At 62.5% G+C, this 17,141-nt stretch overlaps 5 protein-coding genes across 9 annotated transcripts; 2 read left to right on the forward strand and 3 right to left on the reverse strand.

The window, feature by feature from the left end:
• Positions 1-457: 457 nt before the first annotated feature.
• On the forward strand, positions 458-2,530 carry CHURC1 (churchill domain containing 1). The gene is made up of 4 exons (XM_085063449.1): positions 458-601; positions 703-838; positions 1,628-1,698; positions 2,131-2,530. Exons 1-4 carry the CDS (start codon positions 563-565, stop codon positions 2,221-2,223), a joined length of 339 nt encoding a protein of 112 aa, XP_084919575.1. The 5' UTR covers positions 458-562; the 3' UTR covers positions 2,224-2,530.
• A 563-nt stretch (positions 2,531-3,093) lies between these two features.
• On the reverse strand, positions 3,094-4,030 carry GPX2 (glutathione peroxidase 2). Its single transcript, XM_085063446.1, has 2 exons — positions 3,721-4,030; positions 3,094-3,645 (listed from the first exon to the last, which is right to left on the reverse strand). Exons 1-2 carry the CDS (start codon positions 3,943-3,945, stop codon positions 3,295-3,297), a joined length of 576 nt encoding a protein of 191 aa, XP_084919572.1. The 5' UTR covers positions 3,946-4,030; the 3' UTR covers positions 3,094-3,294.
• An 822-nt stretch (positions 4,031-4,852) lies between these two features.
• RAB15 (RAB15, member RAS oncogene family) lies at positions 4,853-8,111 on the reverse strand. Of its 3 annotated transcripts, none has more exons than XM_085063442.1 (7): positions 7,892-8,111; positions 6,555-6,615; positions 6,383-6,443; positions 6,222-6,299; positions 6,050-6,139; positions 5,387-5,452; positions 4,853-5,294 (listed from the first exon to the last, which is right to left on the reverse strand). In XM_085063442.1, the coding sequence occupies exons 1-7, from the start codon at positions 8,013-8,015 to the stop codon at positions 5,139-5,141; spliced, it is 636 nt and encodes a 211-aa protein (XP_084919568.1). In that variant the 5' UTR covers positions 8,016-8,111; the 3' UTR covers positions 4,853-5,138. The 3 variants fall into 3 exon arrangements, with proteins under 3 accessions (XP_084919568.1, XP_084919569.1, XP_084919570.1); XM_085063443.1 differs by lacking the exon at positions 7,892-8,111 and adding an exon at positions 7,235-7,760; XM_085063444.1 differs by lacking the exon at positions 7,892-8,111 and adding an exon at positions 6,997-7,228.
• Positions 8,112-9,418: 1,307 nt separating this feature from the next.
• FNTB (farnesyltransferase, CAAX box, subunit beta) lies at positions 9,419-14,141 on the forward strand. 2 transcript variants are annotated; one of them, XM_085063439.1, is made up of 12 exons: positions 9,421-9,580; positions 10,448-10,512; positions 10,670-10,742; positions 10,987-11,078; positions 11,356-11,502; positions 11,577-11,660; positions 12,294-12,380; positions 12,457-12,586; positions 12,669-12,801; positions 12,894-13,005; positions 13,083-13,197; positions 13,682-14,141. In XM_085063439.1, exons 1-12 carry the CDS (start codon positions 9,500-9,502, stop codon positions 13,790-13,792), a joined length of 1,230 nt encoding a protein of 409 aa, XP_084919565.1. In that variant the 5' UTR covers positions 9,421-9,499; the 3' UTR covers positions 13,793-14,141. The 2 variants fall into 2 exon arrangements, with proteins under 2 accessions (XP_084919566.1, XP_084919565.1); XM_085063440.1 differs by lacking the exon at positions 12,669-12,801 and having other exon boundaries at positions 9,419-9,580; positions 12,833-13,005.
• On the reverse strand, positions 14,126-17,118 carry MAX (MYC associated transcriptional regulator X). Of its 2 annotated transcripts, none has more exons than XM_085063448.1 (5): positions 16,983-17,118; positions 16,778-16,804; positions 15,638-15,745; positions 15,306-15,429; positions 14,126-14,948 (listed from the first exon to the last, which is right to left on the reverse strand). In XM_085063448.1, the coding sequence occupies exons 1-5, from the start codon at positions 17,076-17,078 to the stop codon at positions 14,764-14,766; spliced, it is 540 nt and encodes a 179-aa protein (XP_084919574.1). In that variant the 5' UTR covers positions 17,079-17,118; the 3' UTR covers positions 14,126-14,763. The 2 variants fall into 2 exon arrangements, with proteins under 2 accessions (XP_084919574.1, XP_084919573.1); XM_085063447.1 differs by having other exon boundaries at positions 15,306-15,435.
• Positions 17,119-17,141: the final 23 nt, after the last annotated feature.

The following is a 17,141-nucleotide window of genomic DNA, read 5'->3' on the forward strand; positions in this document are numbered from 1 at the left end:
TTCCTAACTTGCCCCAGGCACCCCATAGTTAGACCTCAATGTCCTCCAGCACGCCCCAGGCACCCCCCAGTTAGCCCTGGGTGACCCCCACCAGCCCTGGATGTCCCCCACCTAGTCAGTGGTGTCCTCCATCTAACTCAAGCAGTCCCCAGCTAGCCCTGGATTGGCTCCCAGATAGCCCAGGCCCCCCCTACAATCAGCCCTGCGTGTCCCCTACTAGCCCTGGATGCCCCCCAGGTACCTCCCAGGGTCTCCCAGTAGCCCTGAATGTCTCCCAGCTAATCTCAGGCAGCTCCCACCTAGCCCTGGCTGGCCCTCGATACTCAGGGCTCCCCAGGTCCCTCCAGGTGTCCCCCACTAGCCCTGGGTGCCCGACCAGCCCGGACCTCTCCATTATCCTTGGTTGCCCCAAGCAGCCCAGCGGGCTCACAGGCCCCGCCCATCCACCGAGCCCCGCCCAACCGCGCAGGCCCCGCCCACCCCGCGCGCCAGCCCCGCCCCCCGGCCGAGCCCCGCCCCTCGGCGCAGCTCTCGCGACAGCTGCGGGTGAGGGCGGCGCGAGATGTGCGGCGGCTGTGTGGGCACCGAGTACCCGGAGCGGGTGAGGGGGCGCGGGGGCACCGAGCCCGGCACCGGCCCTGGCACCGGCACCGGCCCTGGCACCGGCACCGGCACCGGCCCCAGCCTGTGTTCCCGCCCTAGGGCACCACCTGCCTGGAGGGCGGATCTTTCCTCCTGAACTTCGTGGGGTGCGCGCAGTGCGGCCGCCGGGATTTCGTGCTGGTCGGCAACCGGGCCGCGGGGCTGCACGGCGGGGAGGAGATCATCACCTATGACCGTGCGGTGGGGGGCACCGGGGGGCGTGAGGGGGTGGGGGAGATTTGAGGGGGTCTGGAGCTTGGGGTTCTTGGGTGTTGGGGGGCCTGAGGGGACCTTTGGGGTCTGTTGAAGGCTTGAGGGGGGACTTGGCGCCTGGGGATCGCTGAAGGTTGGGCGGGGGTCTTGATGGCTGGGAGAGGTCAAGGGCACGGGGGTGTTGAGTGTTGGGGGAAACTTTGGGTCTTGACCATCTTGAGGGATGCTGAGGGCTCTGGGGGACTTGTGGAGTCTGGAGCTTGCGGGATCTTGAGGGTTAGAGAGAGTTGGAGGGGAGCTTTGGGATCTGGGGGTTTTAAAGGCTGGGGGCACAGGTGGAGGCCTTGAAGATTGAGGCCTGGGGGTAACATTTGGGTCCTGAGGGCTGGGAGGAATTCTGGAGCCTGGGGATTTTCGAGGGGGCGTGATAGGAAGGGCTCAGAGGTCAGAGGAGGGGAAGGCCTAAGGGAGGATTAATTTGGGGAAAATTTAGGGGCCCAATATTCGGGAGGTCCCTGGGGGCGGGAATGGTGGATGCCCAGGGAGGGGGTCTCAACTTCTGGGGGAGGTGTCAGGGAGCCAAGAGACCTTAAGGGGAGTGAGGTGCTGGGAGGGAATTTTGGGTGCTTGATGCTTTACGGACAGGGATATGTGTGCCCCAGAGGTGAGGGCAGGCACAGAGGGTTGGGGCTTGTCCCAAGAGATTGGGAGTGGGAGGATACTCCAGGGACAGTGTCTGTATCCCGTCACCCCATTGTCCGCTGCCCCACAGACCTGTGCAAGAACTGCCACCACCTGATCGCACGCCATGAGTACACTTTCAGCGTGGTGGACGACTACCAGGTTTGCCCCTTGTTCCCCAAAAGCCCTTCCCAGCTCCTCTGCCTCCCGAATTCCAGACCCACCCTTCCATGGGCTGATTCCCAATTTCCCTGGGACAGAGCCTCGAAGGCTTCAGAGCTACATCCCTGTGCTCAGGGCTACCTGGAGTGCCCCCAGCACTAGTCCATGCCTTATGGGGGAAGCCCAGTTCACCTGGCATGGGAATGTGGGTGATGGGAGAGGCCCATGACCCCCATTCCTCATTCCTGGCACATCTCCTATGCAGCAAACTGCTGGAAAAAGGGCTCAGGGGAGGCAATGGGGCTGGAAACGAGATCCCCTGGCTCTGATTGCAATCGGGGATCGGGTACCAGATCCAGCTCAGGTTTCCCTGTGGGGGAGCAGGGCTGTGGCAGCCCCCCTTTTTCCAGCCCCGCCTTTTCCTTCCCCCAGGAATACACCATGCTATGCCTGCTCTGCGGCCGTGCCGAGGATTCCATCAGCATCCTGCCTGACGACCCTCGCCAGATGACCCCGCTGTTCTGATGCCCATGGAGCTCTGGGAGATCTCTGGATCCCTGGCACTGCCATCCCTGGGGACCACACTGTCCCTGACATGATTCGCTCCTCCAAACCTCCAGCCTGGATGTGGCGAATGCCCAATGCTGGATGCTCCCGTGTTTCCGGAGCCTTTTGGCTCCGACCCTGGCTGGGGTGGGATTCAGTGGCATGGCTCGAGTCCCCTGTGTGCTGAAGACATAAAAGGGTCCCCAAAACAGGGTCCAAAGGGATTCCCACCCCATCCTGCCTCAGGAGCACCTTGTGTGTGGGGCAATAAATGTGACATGTGACAGCTCGATGGCATAGTATTTTGGAGGTGGCCTTCACCCCCTGGAGCTGATGAAGGGTGCTGGGGGCTGATGCAGGGATCAAGGGGACTTTTCTCATCCCAGGAGCCTGTGGAATTCCTCCTTGACACTTCCCAGCATTGGAGAGCCCACTGTACTCTCCCAGTGTTCTAAACCCTACAGAGAAAGGACTTGGCTCATTCTCGCTTCCTAGTGAGCTGGTTTGGGGTCAGTTCCCCCTGCCCCGGGGTGTGTAACCTGGCCCTGCCCTGCTGGGAATTCCATATTCCCGAGGCGGGAAGGAGCTGGGTGTGGGAAATCACTGCCCTGGGGTGGGTGAGGTGCTGCTCTTGGCACCTGGCCCCAGCAACACCTCCGGGGAACTGGGTGCAGCTGGCTTGGCACCCACCTATCCCTGAGCCACTGTTTCCTGGATCTGGCACCTCAGGGCTGCTTCATCCTTCCTGATCCCTCTGACAGCCCCCAAAAACCACATGGGTATGGGTACGTTCCCAAAAACCTTATAAATCCATTTATGCTCCCAAAAACCACGTGGATCCAGGCACGGTCCCTCCTGCTCCTTTATTGCCACCAGCCCACACCATCCCGGTGGCTCCAACCCTCTGCCCCTATCGAGTCCCCTCCCCGCGGAGGTTTCAGAGGGGGCTGTCACCCTGCGGAGAGCTGGGGCCATCCCGGGGTGACGCTGGAGCTGGGATCACACCGGAGCCAGGATCACACCAGAGCCAGGATCACACCAGAGCCAGGATTACTTCGCCAGCTTGAGGAGACGCTGGATGTCGGGCTCCAGCTGGGCCGTGGGCACACGGGGGCTGTAGCGCCGGAACGGTTCCCCCTCGGGCCCCACCAGGAACTTCTCAAAATTCCAGGAGATATCGGAGCGCCGCACAGGGCTCCAGGTGACGAAGCGGGGCTCACCCATCAGGTGTGCAGCCTCGTCGGCCGGCGCGGGCAGGTGAGCCTTGAGGTAGGCAAACACGGGATGAGTGTTGCTCCCGTTCACCTGGCACTTCTGGAACAGGGTGAAGTTGGGCTCAAAGCCGCCCCCGGGCCGCACGTGCTTCAGGGTGTTGAGGATCTCCTCGTTGGTGCCATTCTCCTGTGGCAGGGAAGGAGAAATCCAGAGCTCTGTTTCCCCGCTCCTCACCCCCCGCCTCGTGCCCACAGGACTTACCTGGTATCCAAACTGGTTACAGGGGAAGCCCAGCACGACCAGCCGCCGGGGGTAGCGGGCTTGGAGCTGGTTGAGCTGGGTGTAATCCCTCACCGTGGTGTCTCAGAGTGACGCCACATTCTCAATCAGGACCACGCGGCCCCGGAAAACACCGAAATCCACCTTTTCCCCCTGCAAGGAGGTGGCGCTCAGGTCGTAGAAGGACTTGGCGATAGGGATAGTCATGGCTGCAGGTGCACGGCTGCTTGTGCCCCGTGCCCTGCGCTGCCTCTTAAGGGCTTCCTGGTGCTCACGTCATGGTCCAAAGGTCTCCAGGCCCCGCCGCAGCTCGGGAGAAACCGGAGCCGCCCGTCCCACCCGTGGAAGGAGGAAGGTGGCACAGAGCCAAGGCAATGCTCTACCTGCCTCAATAATTCACGGCACGGCGCGGTGCGGCTGCTCATCCCAGTGTTTGTGAGATGTGGGATGCTCCTGGCCAAGCACAGTGTGTTCCCAAGGGCTGGGAATGCCAGTGAGAGTTGGGGGGTAATGGGAGATGGGGAATAACAGGAATCTGGGAGCTGTGGCTCTGTGGGGCAGAGGAGGAGGGGACAAGGGCCCCAGTGCTCCTCCTTGCCTGGTGCTGCCATGGCATCACCTCTGGGGCCTCCTGTGCTGCCCATCCCAGTGCCCACCAGTCTTGGGGCCCACTAGTCCCAGTGCCAGCTCCACTCTTGAGCTTCTCTGCTGTGGTGTCCACCAGTACCTGCCCATCCCATTGCCTGGCAGCATCCTGGTGTTCACCTAGGTCCCAGTGGGTTCCACTATCTTAGTGCCCACCATTGTCCCTGTAACCACCCATCCCAGCTCACCACCATCTGGCTGCCGACCCATCCCAGTGCCACCATGAGGCTTTCTGGCCCTCTCCCCAGAGCTGGGGCTGAGCTGGTAGCCTGGCAGGCCATGGTGGTGGCCATGGCACACCACGGGCACCATGCCCCATGTCCCTGTGCCCAGCCTGGAAAGGGGACACCATCCCGGCAGCCCCAGATCACCCTTAATTATTGATCACCGCTCGGGTGTCCGTGCCTGGGCTGTGCCCGCCGCCATGGCATTGTGCCCGCAGCACCCCCGGAGCACACGGACAACCAGCCCCTCCAGCATCACCTTTATTCTGCAAACCACTGTGTAAAACCACGGGTCCCACGGGCATGGGGCAGGCACGGGGTGGGCACATGGCACCTGGACAGCCCCCACCCCACCTGCAAACCAAGGGGGGCACAGGTGCCAGGCTGGGGGCCCCTCTTGCCACCTCCCCATTCCCCCTGTCCCTGGGGGTGTTCCGTGTTGCCCCCCACTCCATGGGAGCTGCCCCAATCCTGCCCCCACCGTGCCCCCTGACACAGCATGGGGAGGAGGGGTTAGGGGAGTCCCAGCCTTCAGCACCAGCAGGTTTTGGGAGTGTCCTCGCTCCCCAGGGGCTGCTGCTCATCCTCCTCCAGCCGGGCCAGGGTGGGGGCGCAGGGGGGCCCTCGCAGCTCATCCAACTCCTTGCGGTGTGCCTGCAGCACCAGCTCCGTCAGTCGCGTGAAGGACTGTGGGAAAGGGGTGGCATGAACCTGGGAGACCCCCCAGTACCCCCTGACCCCTCCAGGCTCCCCAGACCAGCCCCCCAGTCCCCTCATACCTCCTTGATATTGAGGTTGCTGCAGGCACTGGTCTCGTAGAAATCCATCCCGTATTCCCTGGCCAGCTGCCGCACCAGGGTTTTGGCAGGCGGGGTAGCATGATTTGGGGAGGGAGGGATTCACTACCCTAGCCCCCCTCTCTGGAACGTGCACAGCCAGGCACAGACGGACAGGAGAGCTACAGGGGGGCTGGCATAGGGGCACACCTAGGGCTGGGCGCTGGGTGCAGGGGGTCCTGGGAAGCGCATTGGGTGCTTTAGGGTCCAGAGGCCACTGGGAGGGATACTGGGGGGCACTGGGTGCTTTAGGGGTGCAGGAGACCATGCTGGAGGTGCAGGGAGGGGTTGGGGATCCCTGAACATTCTGGGGGTGGCGAAGAGGGAGCCTTGAGGGTGCACAACCACTGAAGGGGTTGAGGGGAAGAGGGTTCCTCGACACTGGGAGAGCTGTTTTTGGGGTGCCTGGGTCCAGACTGCAAGAGGGTCGGGAGTCCCTGGTCATGCTGGCCGGGGCTGAGGATGCTTGGGAGTCCTGAATAGAGGTAGGGCTGCAGGAGAGCTGTTGGGGTCCCGAGTGCAGGGGTTATCAGGGAGAGGCTGGCCATGCTGAGGGTGCAGGAGGGGTCCTGCCCCCTGGGGGGGCACACAGCAGCCCCCGCTCACCTGCAGCCCTTGCTCTTTGGGCACTTGCCTCTTGTGCTCCTCGTCTGCCTTGTTCCCAATGAGGATTTTCTGGACCCCATCAGGTGCATACTGGGGGGAAAAAAGCGTGAGGACTCCCCACACACACACACACTGCTGGGGGACCTCCCGACGTCCCCTCATGTGCCCCCACCTCATCCACGTCGCTGGCCCACTTCACGATGTGCTGGTAGGAGCGTTCACTGCTGATGTCATACACCAGGAAGATGCCCTGTGGGGGGACAGCCACTGACACCCCAACACTGTGCGTCTGTTTCCCCTCTCCTGCACGCCAGGACAGGAAGCCCTCCATACCTGTGCCCGCCGGTAGTACTGCTTGGTGATGGTCTGGTAGCGCTCCTGGCCAGCCGTGTCCCTGCCCGGAGACAGCAGGTCAGTGCCACCACCCATGGCACGAGTTGGGCAGGGCTCAGCCCCCACAGAATTCCTCCTCGCTCTCCCCCCAGCATCCAGTGCTGCCACTCACCAGATCTGTATCCGCACCTTGATCCCATCCACCTCAATGGTCTTCATCTTGAAGTCGACGCCTGGGATTGGAATGGGAGAGGTTGTGGGGTGTCCTGGTGTTGCCCACTGCAGGAGCTGCTACCACCGGGGGTCCTCTGGTCCCCTCACCCCTCCTGACCCACCCCACACCCCGCCATGGCCTGGTGCTGGTCTCCACACCCGGTGCCTGGCCTGGCAGGAGGTCCCAGTGCTGGATGGTGATCCTGGTGCTCCCAGTTCCCTGGTACTGTGGCTGTCCAGTGCTCCCAGTTCCCCAGTGCTACAGCTTCCCCGTGCAGTGGCTGCCCACTGCTCCCAGTTCCCAGCTGCACGTTATTCCTGGTTCCCCTGTGACAGAGGTGCTTGGTGCTGCCGGTTTCCCCATCCCCATTATTTCCTGGCTCCCTGATGCTCCCTGTTACCTGGAGCCGTGGCTCTCTGGAGCCCCCGGTTTCCCAGTTCCCCCATGCTGCAGCTACCCGGTGCTCCTCACTTCCCAGTGCCCACGGTTTTACCGTTTCCCAATGCCCACAGCTTCCCGGTTTCCCGGTGCTGTGACTCCCAATGCTCCTGGTTCCCCGGTGCCACAGTTTTCCCTTTCCCTTGAGCCCACGTTTGTCCCTCTCCCCAGTGCCCACGGTTTTCCCGCTCTCTGTTTACCTGTTTCCCGATGTCCCTGGTGTTGCAGCTCTTCAGTGCCCACAGTTAACACTTTCCCGGTGCCCCCGGTTTTCCCGTGCCCACCACTCCCAGTCGCCCTGGTTTCCCGTTTCCCCATCCTGTGGCTTCCCAGTTCCTCGGTAGTCCCGGTTCCCCGGTGCAAACGGTTTTCCCGTTTCCCGTTTTCCCGTTTCTCGGTTGCTGCGTCTCCCCAGTGCTCCCAGTTCTTCGGTTCCCACGGTGTTCCCGCTCCCCGGTTGCCCAGCTTCCCGTTTCCCCAGTGCTGTGGCTTCCCCGTACTCACGGTTTCCTGGTGCCCACGGCTCCCCAGTTCCCCGGTTTCCCTTTTCCCCGGTACTGCGGCTCCCAGTGCTACCGTTTACCCGGTGCTGCGCCTCCCCATTGCTCCCGATTCCTTGATGCTCCCGGTTTTCCGTTTCCCCGGTGCCGCGGCTCCCCGTTTCCTCGGTGCTCCCGGTTCTCCGGTTTCCCGTTTCCACGGTGCTGCGGCTCCTAGTCCTCCCGGTTGCCCGGTTCCCCGATGCTCCCGTTTCCCCGGTGCTGCGCCTCCCCACTGCTCCCGCTTCCCCGATGCTCCCGCTTTCCCGTTTCCCCGCTCCCGCCGCCGCGGCCGCCGTGCGCTGCCGGTGCCGGTACCGATGGTGGAGATGTGGGCGGGGTGGAACTGGTTGTCGGTGAACCGGCAGAGCAGGCAGGTCTTGCCCACGCCCGAGTCCCCGAGCAGCAGCAACCGGAACAGCACGTCGTACTGCTTGGCCATGGCGGGCCCGGGCCACCGCCGCCGCCGCCGCTCCGGGGCCGCTCCGGGGCCGCTCGGGGGCCGCGAGCTGCGCCGCCGCCGCGCCGGGCCGGGCTGGCACCGGGGGATGCACCGGGGCGGGGCGGGGCGGGGGCGGCGGCGACGGGAGGGGACACCGGGGGGGGGAAACGAGGGGGGCGACACTGGGGATGCACCAGGGATGCACCGGGAGATGCTGTGGGGCATTGGGCGGCGACACCGGGGATGCACGGAGAGGGAGCTGGGGAGGACGGGGGATGGTGCCAGGGATGTACCACAGGATATGTCGGGGATGCTCTGCAAAACGGGAGGTGGGTGACAGGGAATGTATTGGGGGACCGGTGGGGACCCCGCGGGCTCTGGCATCACCAGGGATGCACCGGGGTTGCTCAGGGGGTATTGGGAAGGCGACATGGGTGTGCAGCAGGGGACACTGGGGTGACACACAGAGCTGCACCAGGGGAACTGGTGACCCTTCAGAAAGATGGGATGGCACCGAGGGGGACCTGGACAAGGGTGAGCCCAAGGGAAACTCGCTGGGGTCAACAAGGCCAAAGGCAGGGTTGGCACATGGATCGGGACAACTCCCGAGATCAGTGCAGGATGGGGGTGATGTGATGGAGAGCAGCCCAGAGGAGAGGAATTTGTGGGTACTGGGAGATGAGAGGCTGCATATGACCTGGCAATGTGTGCTGGCAGCCCTGAAAAGCCACCCGTGTCCTGGTCTGTGTCACCAGCAGCGTGGGCAGCAGCTGGGGAGGGAATTGTCCTCGTCTGCCCCACTCAGGTGAGACCCCACCTGAGCGTTGTGTCCAGCCCTGAAGTCCTTGTCATGGGAAGGACATGGAGCTGCTGGAGCAGCCCAGAGGAGGTCACCGAAATGCTCCGAGGAGTAAGAACATGCAGGGAGAGCTGGGATTGCTCAGCCTGGAGAAGGCTCCAGGGAGAGCTTAGAACCCTTTCCAGTGCCTAAAGGGGCTCCAAGAGAGATGGAGAGGGACTTTGGAGAAGGGCATGGGGTGCCAGAACAAGGGGTAATGGCTCCAGAGTGGAAAAGGGGAAGTTTCGATTGGCTGTTGGGAATAAATTCTTTACTGTGACGGTGGTGAGGCACTGGAATGGATTTCCCAGAGGAGCTCAGGCTGCCCCATCTCTGGAAGTGACCAAGGCCAGGCTGAGTGGAATGTGTCCCTGTCCATGGCAGGGGATGGGCTTTAGGGTCATTTTCAACCCAACCCGGGCAGTCCATGATGATGCAACCCATGACGTCACATCACGATGACGCAGCGGCTGGGGGGGGGTTAGCTCCTCCGCGCACGCGCGCTGGGGAGGGGCTGTGAGGGGGCGTGGCCAAGGGGAAAGGGGCGTGGTCAGACCGGGCGTGGCCAGACGTGGCGGGCGTGGCCAGGCGCGCGGCGGCGCGTCCCCTCCCGGCCGCCGTCGCCCGCTGCCCCCGCGGCCGCAGCATGGCGGGAGCGGCCCCCGGCTCTGGCGGGCGGCGGCGGCTGCGGGACGACGGGCTGCGGACCTGCACCTCCGCCGAGCAGGTACCGGCGGGTGCCAGGGCGCTGCGGGGTGGGGTGCCGGGGGGCCGGGCTGCCTTAGGGCTGAGCTTTGGGGTGCCTTGGAGCTGGGGTTTGGGGTGCCGGGCTGCCGTCGGGCTGGGCTTTGGGCTGCTCTGGGACGGGGCTCGGGGCGGCCGTGGGACTGGGTGATCCTTGTCCCAGTATCCGCGCGCGGCTAGTGTCCCCACACCGCTGTCACAACAGCCCGGCAGCGATCAGTGTTTCGGGGGGCCCGGCGGTGCTGCCGCCCACCCGCCAGGGCAGCTCCCGCGGGACATGTCCCCCAGAACCAGTCTGGGGAGGGTGAGGGGTCGTGGAGCAGCCAGACTCTCCTCTCCGTACCTCTGTCCTGACCCAGCCCCCGGCAGCTCCCCTGGGTGCTGGGATGGGGTAAAAAGTGACGCCGGGTTTCCCAATCCGTGGGGTTCTTGCTCAATTGCTCCCCGGCAGAACGCAGTGCCCTGAATGCAGGTCCCCACGCTGCCCCTCCTCACCTCTGAGGCTGATCCCGGGGAATTTCCTCGAGGATTACCCTGGCTTAGGGTGTCCAAGTCCCCGGTTATGCCAGTGTGAGCAGGAGGAGGGTGTTTTCTGTGGCAGTCCTGGGATGAACCAAACTCCAGCTGGATTTGTAAAGCAGCACCGGGTAGTGCTGGATTCTGGCATAATTCGGGGCACAAAGCTCCTGGGAATTCCTACTTTGGTTTTACTGGATGAGTTGGGGCTGTGAGTTAGATAAACCCCTGGGATGGGGTAGAAGCTGTGGGGGTCAGTGGAGGTCATGTTTGGGATGTGCAGAGGCTCTTCCCAGAGCTCACCATAGTCTTTATTCCCGTTTTTCCCGACAAGTCCAAGGTGGAAGACATCGTGCAGGAGGTCTATGATGCCTACAAGACAAACCATCACTCCTCACAGTGAGTCCCGAAATTCCCAATAACCATAAATAATTCCCATCCCAAAAAAGCCATCAACTCCGGTGGGTGCTGTAGTAGGATCCTGTCTCTCCTGCCACGGTCTCCCTGCTTTTTCAGGCCATCCTGCCTGCTCATCCGTGCCCTCTCTGTATTCCAGGTACGTCCTGCAGCGGGAGAAGCACTTTCATTACCTGAAGAGAGGCCTCCGGCAGCTCACTGAAGCCTATGAGGTATTGGGAATATGTTGGATATCTCACTTGGAGCCACTGGCTGGGTGAACCCCTCCACCTGTGGCTGCCACCAGAGTTGTTTGTCGCCAGGGTTTTGCCAGCCCTGGAGTGGACACAGTGGACATTCCCTGTGTGCCCACGCTCATCTCACAGCGATGCTCTGGGGGCTCTCCTGGCTGTCCCCTCACTGCCTGCTCCCGCTGTGTCCAGTGCCATTCCCTGACTGTCCCCTCTGTCCCCGCAGTGTCTGGATGCCAGCCGTCCCTGGCTCTGCTACTGGATCCTGCACAGCCTGGAGCTGCTGGATGAGCCCATTCCTGAGTCAGTGGCCTCTGAGTAAGTGGGGAGAGTTGAGGGGACCCCACCATGGCCACTACCCCTGTGGGCCACCCGCGTGACTCTGGAGGTGCCACCTCCCGCTGTCCCCAGAGCAAAGGAGTGCTTTGTCTCCCTGCCACCATCAATGCCGCCCATTCTTCCGGCGGCTTCCTCGTGATGACGGAGATGGGAGGGTGACACCCCCGGCTTTGACCTTGGGGGGGATTCACAAGGCTGAGAGGGGACATATCGCACTGCCAGGGTGACACTGAGCCCCTTCCCCACCTTCCCACAGCGTCTGCCAATTCCTGAGGCGCTGCCAGAGCCCCCAGGGTGGATTTGGAGGGGGTCCTGGCCAGCACCCCCACCTCGCGCCCACCTACGCCGCCGTCAACGCACTCTGCATCATCGGCACCGAGGAGGCCTTCGGCGTCATTGACAGGTCCGGGGGGCCAGGGGGAGCTTGGGGGGAGCTGGGGGGTGTGTGTCCCCCCTCACAGCTGCTGGCTCCTGCAGGAAGAAGCTCTTGGAATACCTGTACTCGCTGAAGCAGCCGGATGGCTCCTTCCTCATGCATGTGGGTGGAGAGGTGGATGTCAGGTGGGTGAGGGCTGCAGCAGGGGGCTGGTTTGGAAGGCCAGGGCGTTTTTAGGGAGCCAGTACTGGGAGTGGGTGCTATGGTGGGGAGCTGGTGCCATTCTGGCAATTCAGTGCTGGGAGATGGTGATGTTTTTGAGAGCCAGTATCGTTTTGGAGAGCTTGTGCTATGGTGGGGAGCCATTGCTAATTAGGGATACGGTTTTGGGGAGCAAGTGCTGGGAGCTGGTGCCATTTTGAGGAGCCAGAGCCATGGCAGGGTGCAGAGTTTGGGGAGCCACTTGTGTTTTGGGGAGCCGGTGGTTTTGGGGACTGGGTATCAGGAAGCTGGTGCCACACTGGGGTACCAGTGTTGTTTTGGGGAGCTGGTACTGTGGTGGGGAGCCAGTACCATGGTGGGATGTAGTTTTGGGGAGCCAATGCTGTTTTGGGGTGCTGGTGCCATGGCAGGGGACCAGTGACAGGAACTGCTGCTGTGAAAGGGTGCTGCTGTGGGGAGCCAGTGCTGGGTCAGGGACCTGGTGCCATTTTGGGGAGCTCTTGGAGCTGCAGCAGGGAGCTGGTGCCTCTTTGGGGTGCCAGTGCCAGATCGCTGAGCACCCATTTCCCAAATCTCTGCATGCCCTATTCCCACAGGAGCGCCTACTGCGCCGCCTCGGTGGCCTCGCTGACCAACATCCTGACACCCACACTCTTTGCTGGGACAGCTGAATGGATCGCCAGGTGAGATCTGGGGACAGGTGCGTGATGGAGGGATGGCATTCCTGGTTTCCCTGCTGCCCTGACCCCACTCCCACAGGTGCCAGAACTGGGAGGGTGGGATCGGCGGCGTGCCGGGCATGGAAGCGCACGGTGGCTACACCTTCTGTGGCGTGGCTGCACTGGTCATCCTTAAGCAGGAACATCTGCTGAACCTCCGGAGCCTGCTGGTGAGTGACCCCTCGCCGGGACACTGGGGGTCTCATCCCACCAAGGATCTCTGGTCCCACTCTGGCTCTCATCACCCCGCAGCACTGGGTGACCGGGCGGCAGATGCGCTTCGAGGGTGGATTCCAGGGCCGCTGCAACAAGCTGGTGGATGGGTGCTACTCCTTCTGGCAAGCTGGGCTTCTCCCTCTGCTCCATCGGGCACTCCATGCCCGGGGTGAGTTGCCACAGGCTTCCTCTGTCCCCAGAATGGCATCTGCAGGGATCTGACACCTTCTCTGGTATTCCTCCTCTGGATTTCCATTCCAGGCGATCCAGCGCTGAGCATGGCACACTGGATGTTCGACCAGCTGGCACTGCAGGAATACATCCTGCTGTGCTGCCAGTGCCCCGCTGGTGGGCTGCTGGATAAGCCAGGAAAGTGAGTGTAGAGGGGAACACAGGGCTGCCCAGCACCCCAGATCCCCACTCAGCATCCCAATATTTCCCTGCATGCAGATCACGAGATTTCTACCACACCTGCTACTGCCTGAGCGGGCTGGCCATTGCCCAGCACTTTGGAAGTGGAGACCTCCACAATGAGGTGGTCCTGGGTATCCCTGAGAATTGCCTGGTAAGTGCTGGGCATTGCTGGGGTGGTCAGGAATGAGCTTTCAGGGCTCCACAGCACTAGGAAAGGCAGATCCAATGGCAGTGGAGAGTTGGGGTTCAGTCTGGAGAAGGCTCTGGGGAGAGCTTAAAGCTGCTTTGATGGCCTGAAGTGCTACAAGGGTGCTGGAGTTGGGCTTTGGACAAGGGCTTGGATTGACAGGACAAGGGGGAATGGCTCCAAACTGGAAAAGGGGAAATTTAGATGGAATTTTGGAAAGAAATTCTTCCCTGTGAGGCTGGTGAGGCCCTGGCACAGGTTGGCCAGAGCAGCTGTGGCTGCCCCATCCCTGGAAGTGTTCCAGGCCAGGTTGGATGGGGCTTGGAGCAACTTAGGATAGCGGATTCCCTGTACAGATTGATTTGGACTAGATGATCTTTAAGGTGCCTACCTACCCAAACCATTCCAGGACTCTGTGATTAACATCCTCCATCCCTCTCTCCCACAGCAGGCCACGCACCCTGTCTACAACATTGCCCCGGAGAAGGTGGCGAGGGCGGTGATGCACTTCCTGCAGTATCCTGTGCCCAGCCTGGATCCGGCATCCGCTGCCGAGTAGGGGGTCCTGCTGCTGGCTCGGGGTGCCAAGCCCCGGGAGCGAGCAGCACAGCCCACTCCTGTGGCAGCCTGGCCAGGCAGAGCGAGGTGCTCAGGGTGCTAGCAATACCAAAATCCAGCCTGCTCCAGGCCCGGTGTCCTGCTGCTGTCCTGGCCAGCGCCGAGGCAGGACACAGGCTGTGGCAGAGCTTTTTGGCATCAATAAACCAGAAGTGACACCTGCCGTGTGCTGGTGGCCCCAGGGACATGGGGCAGGAGGTGATGCCACATCCGGCTCTGGTGGCACCACTTCCCCCATGCCAAGAACACACGGTTACCACAGGGGAGGATAAAATAAGTGGAATTTTGGCTTTTTTTGTTTATTATTTATAGTCTTATAGTAAAGGGAAGCCTTAACTTGCAAGACAACTCTGGGCAGTATGTACAACATACCTTAGATCCATGGAATGGCATCAAAATGGGGGGAAAAGGGGCACCTATGGGGCAGGGACGGGCCAATGGAGTTTGGAAAATGCCACGGAGGTGGGGAAGGGTCAAGGGAGGGAAGGAGGAGGAAGAGGAGGAGAAGGGGGGAAGGAGCCCCCAAGCCTGGCTCTGTGCTCCGCCGACTCGGGCAGGTGGAGTTGCACACGGAGAAAATAAATAGGGAGAGACCCCCCCCAGTGCCTGCTCCTTTTTTTCGGGGGGCTGCCTAGCTCCTCCCCGCTCCGGACTGCGCTGGTCCCCAGGTATAAATAGAAATGCTCCTATAAAACCAGGAGGGAAGGGGAGGGGGGTCGCTAGCGGAGGGGAGTTGGTGGGGGAGTCTCCCTGACCGCCCCCAAGTCTTTCTGCTCGGCCTGGCCGGCTCCCCCCGGGGCCGGCGCGGTGGGAGCGGGGAAGGGGCCAGGGAGGGCTGGGAAGCTGCAGTCCGAGAGCTTCTAGGAGCGGAGGGAGCGAGTCCTGCCGCAGGCCGGAGGGCAGCGGGGGGGCCTAACTGGCCTCCATGCGCAGCTTCTTCCTGTTCTGCGGCTCGTCAGGCTCCGAGTCGGAGCTGGAGTCGGAGCCACCGTCGAAGGCGGAGATGGCGCTGCCCTTGGGGTTGGTGTAGAGGCTGTTGTCCGCGGGATAGCTGGCCTGGAGCTGGGCGCTGGATCGGGCCTTCTCCAGCGCGCGCACTGCAAGGGACAGCACCGTGTCACCCCCGGGCCCAGCCCTGCCTGTGGCCCAGCTCCCACCAGATCCTGGATCCCGAACTCTTCTGGACCCCACATCCTGCCCCACCCCAGCTTCCACTGGATCCTGCGCCCGTCCAGACCTCAGCTCTTGCCAGATCTCAACTTCTACTGGATCTCAGCTCCCACCAGATCCTGGATTCTGATGGATCCTATCTCCTTCCAAACCTCAGCACCCACTGGATCCTGGATCCCAAACCCTTCTGGACCCCAGCTCCTGGCTCCTGAACCTTGCCAGACCCCAGCTCCTGAATCCCAGACCCTGCCAGACCCCATCTCCAGCCAGATCCCAGCTCCCACCTTGCTGCTCCAGCAGCGCGTTCTGCCTCTTGAGGTCGTCGATGTCCTGCTGGTGTGTGTGGTTTTTCCGGCGCATGTACTGGATGTACTCTGTGGCTTTGTCCAGGATTTGGGCCCGGGATGCCTGTTGCAATAGTGGGAAAAGCCAAAGGCAAGATAAAGACCTAGTCCAGGGGGGAAAACCGTGGGATTTCACCTGCCTCATCCCACCCTGGCTCTGGTCCTCACTGGGGGCTCCTGTGGCACAAGAGAACCTTGGGAATGTCCCAAATCGAGAAGCCTGGGCCACGGGTGGGTGCTGCCTGTGCTCCCAGCACGCTCCATAAACTCACCTTCTCTCCCTGGAGCGAGGGTACAGAATCCCGCAGGCTGTGGAAGCTGTCCTTGATGTGGTCCCTGCGCTTGCGCTCCAGCGCGTTGTGATGAGCCCGTTTGTCGGCCTGGGAGGGGGATACAGGGGTGGCACCAGGAGGAGGCCACCACCTGCACCCCCAAAATTCCCTCTGGGAACCGCTGTGGGAGCTCGGCTGAGCCCCCAGGGCGGCTCCGTGGCCGTGACGCCCTGGGCTGGGCCGCGAGGGTGTGTGAAGGAGGCGGCTCCCGGTGCTTTCGGTTTCCCGGCTTCCTGCTGCCGGGGCAGCTCCGGGCGCCGCGGGGGGGCAAGGCACTTTCCCCCTGGAACATGGTCACCTCCTCCCGAGCCCCCCAAACCAACCAGGCACGAGCCCCCTTATGCTCTCTGTCAAGCCTGTGTTGTAGCTCCGGTGCCCCCAAACACAGCCCCACCCTCCCAAATGACACGGCCCCACACATAATCCCCGCCCCGGACACTCCTGTTTTACCCCAAAAATCACCCCACTCCGCCTCCCCTAAAGAGCCCCAGATCCTCCACCACAAGAACCCAAACCCCACTGGTGTCCCCCCCATAAGACCCCCAGACCCACAGGACACCCCCAAATGCAGGTCCTCCCCCAAAAGACATGACTCCAGGGATCCCCCCTTCCATGTCACAGCTCCCAACCCAAATAAGACCCCCAACCTCACAGATGTCCCCTCCCCAAACCCACCCCTCCTCCCCCCCTAAAGACCCTCAGCCCTACTGGTGTCCCCCCGTTTCCAAGACTCCCATACCCACAGGACACCCCCAAACCCAGATTCCACCCCCAAGACCACCATCCCCATAGGTCCCTCTCCAGCTCGCAGCCCCTCCAGAAAACTCCAGCCCCAAAGGTGTGTCCCCCTCAGAAAGAGCCACAACCCCTCTGGTGCCCTCCTCAACACCCCAACCCCACGGATGTCCCCCCAACACCTCGATCCCCACACAACACGCCCAACACCCCCACAGCCCCCCGAGACCCCCACTGCCCAGGACCCCTTCCATGTCACCCCGTCCCCAAATCCCGCCCCCCTCACATCCCCGCCCACGTGCTCCCGACCCCGGGGGCGCTGCGGGGCGGCCCCCAGCGACCTACCGCGGACTGAAACCTCGGCTGCTCCTCCTGAGGAGCCCCGACCCGGGCGAGGAGGAAGAGGAAGAAGATGGTGGGGGGGGGCGCCGCCATATGAAGGAAGAACACACACAAACCAAACATTACCCCATCCCCAACGCTCCTAAGGTGGGGAAGGGCCACGGGGGGTTATCCCAGGGATTGTCCCGGGGTTGGGGGTCCAACTCACGTCGCTCTCCACCTCGATGTCATCGTTGTCGCTCATCGCTCCCGCCCGGGTGAAGCCACGGGCCGCACCGCCACAACAACAGCCCGCACCGCGCATGCGCGGAAGTCGGGGGGGGGCAATGATGGCGCCGGGCGACGCGAACGGTTGCGGGAGTTGTGG

The sequence above is a fragment of the Lichenostomus cassidix genome, chromosome 5, assembly GCF_008360975.1.
Source record: "Lichenostomus cassidix isolate B80296 chromosome 5, HeHo_3.0, whole genome shotgun sequence".
Taxonomy (NCBI): domain Eukaryota; kingdom Metazoa; phylum Chordata; class Aves; order Passeriformes; family Meliphagidae; genus Lichenostomus; species Lichenostomus cassidix.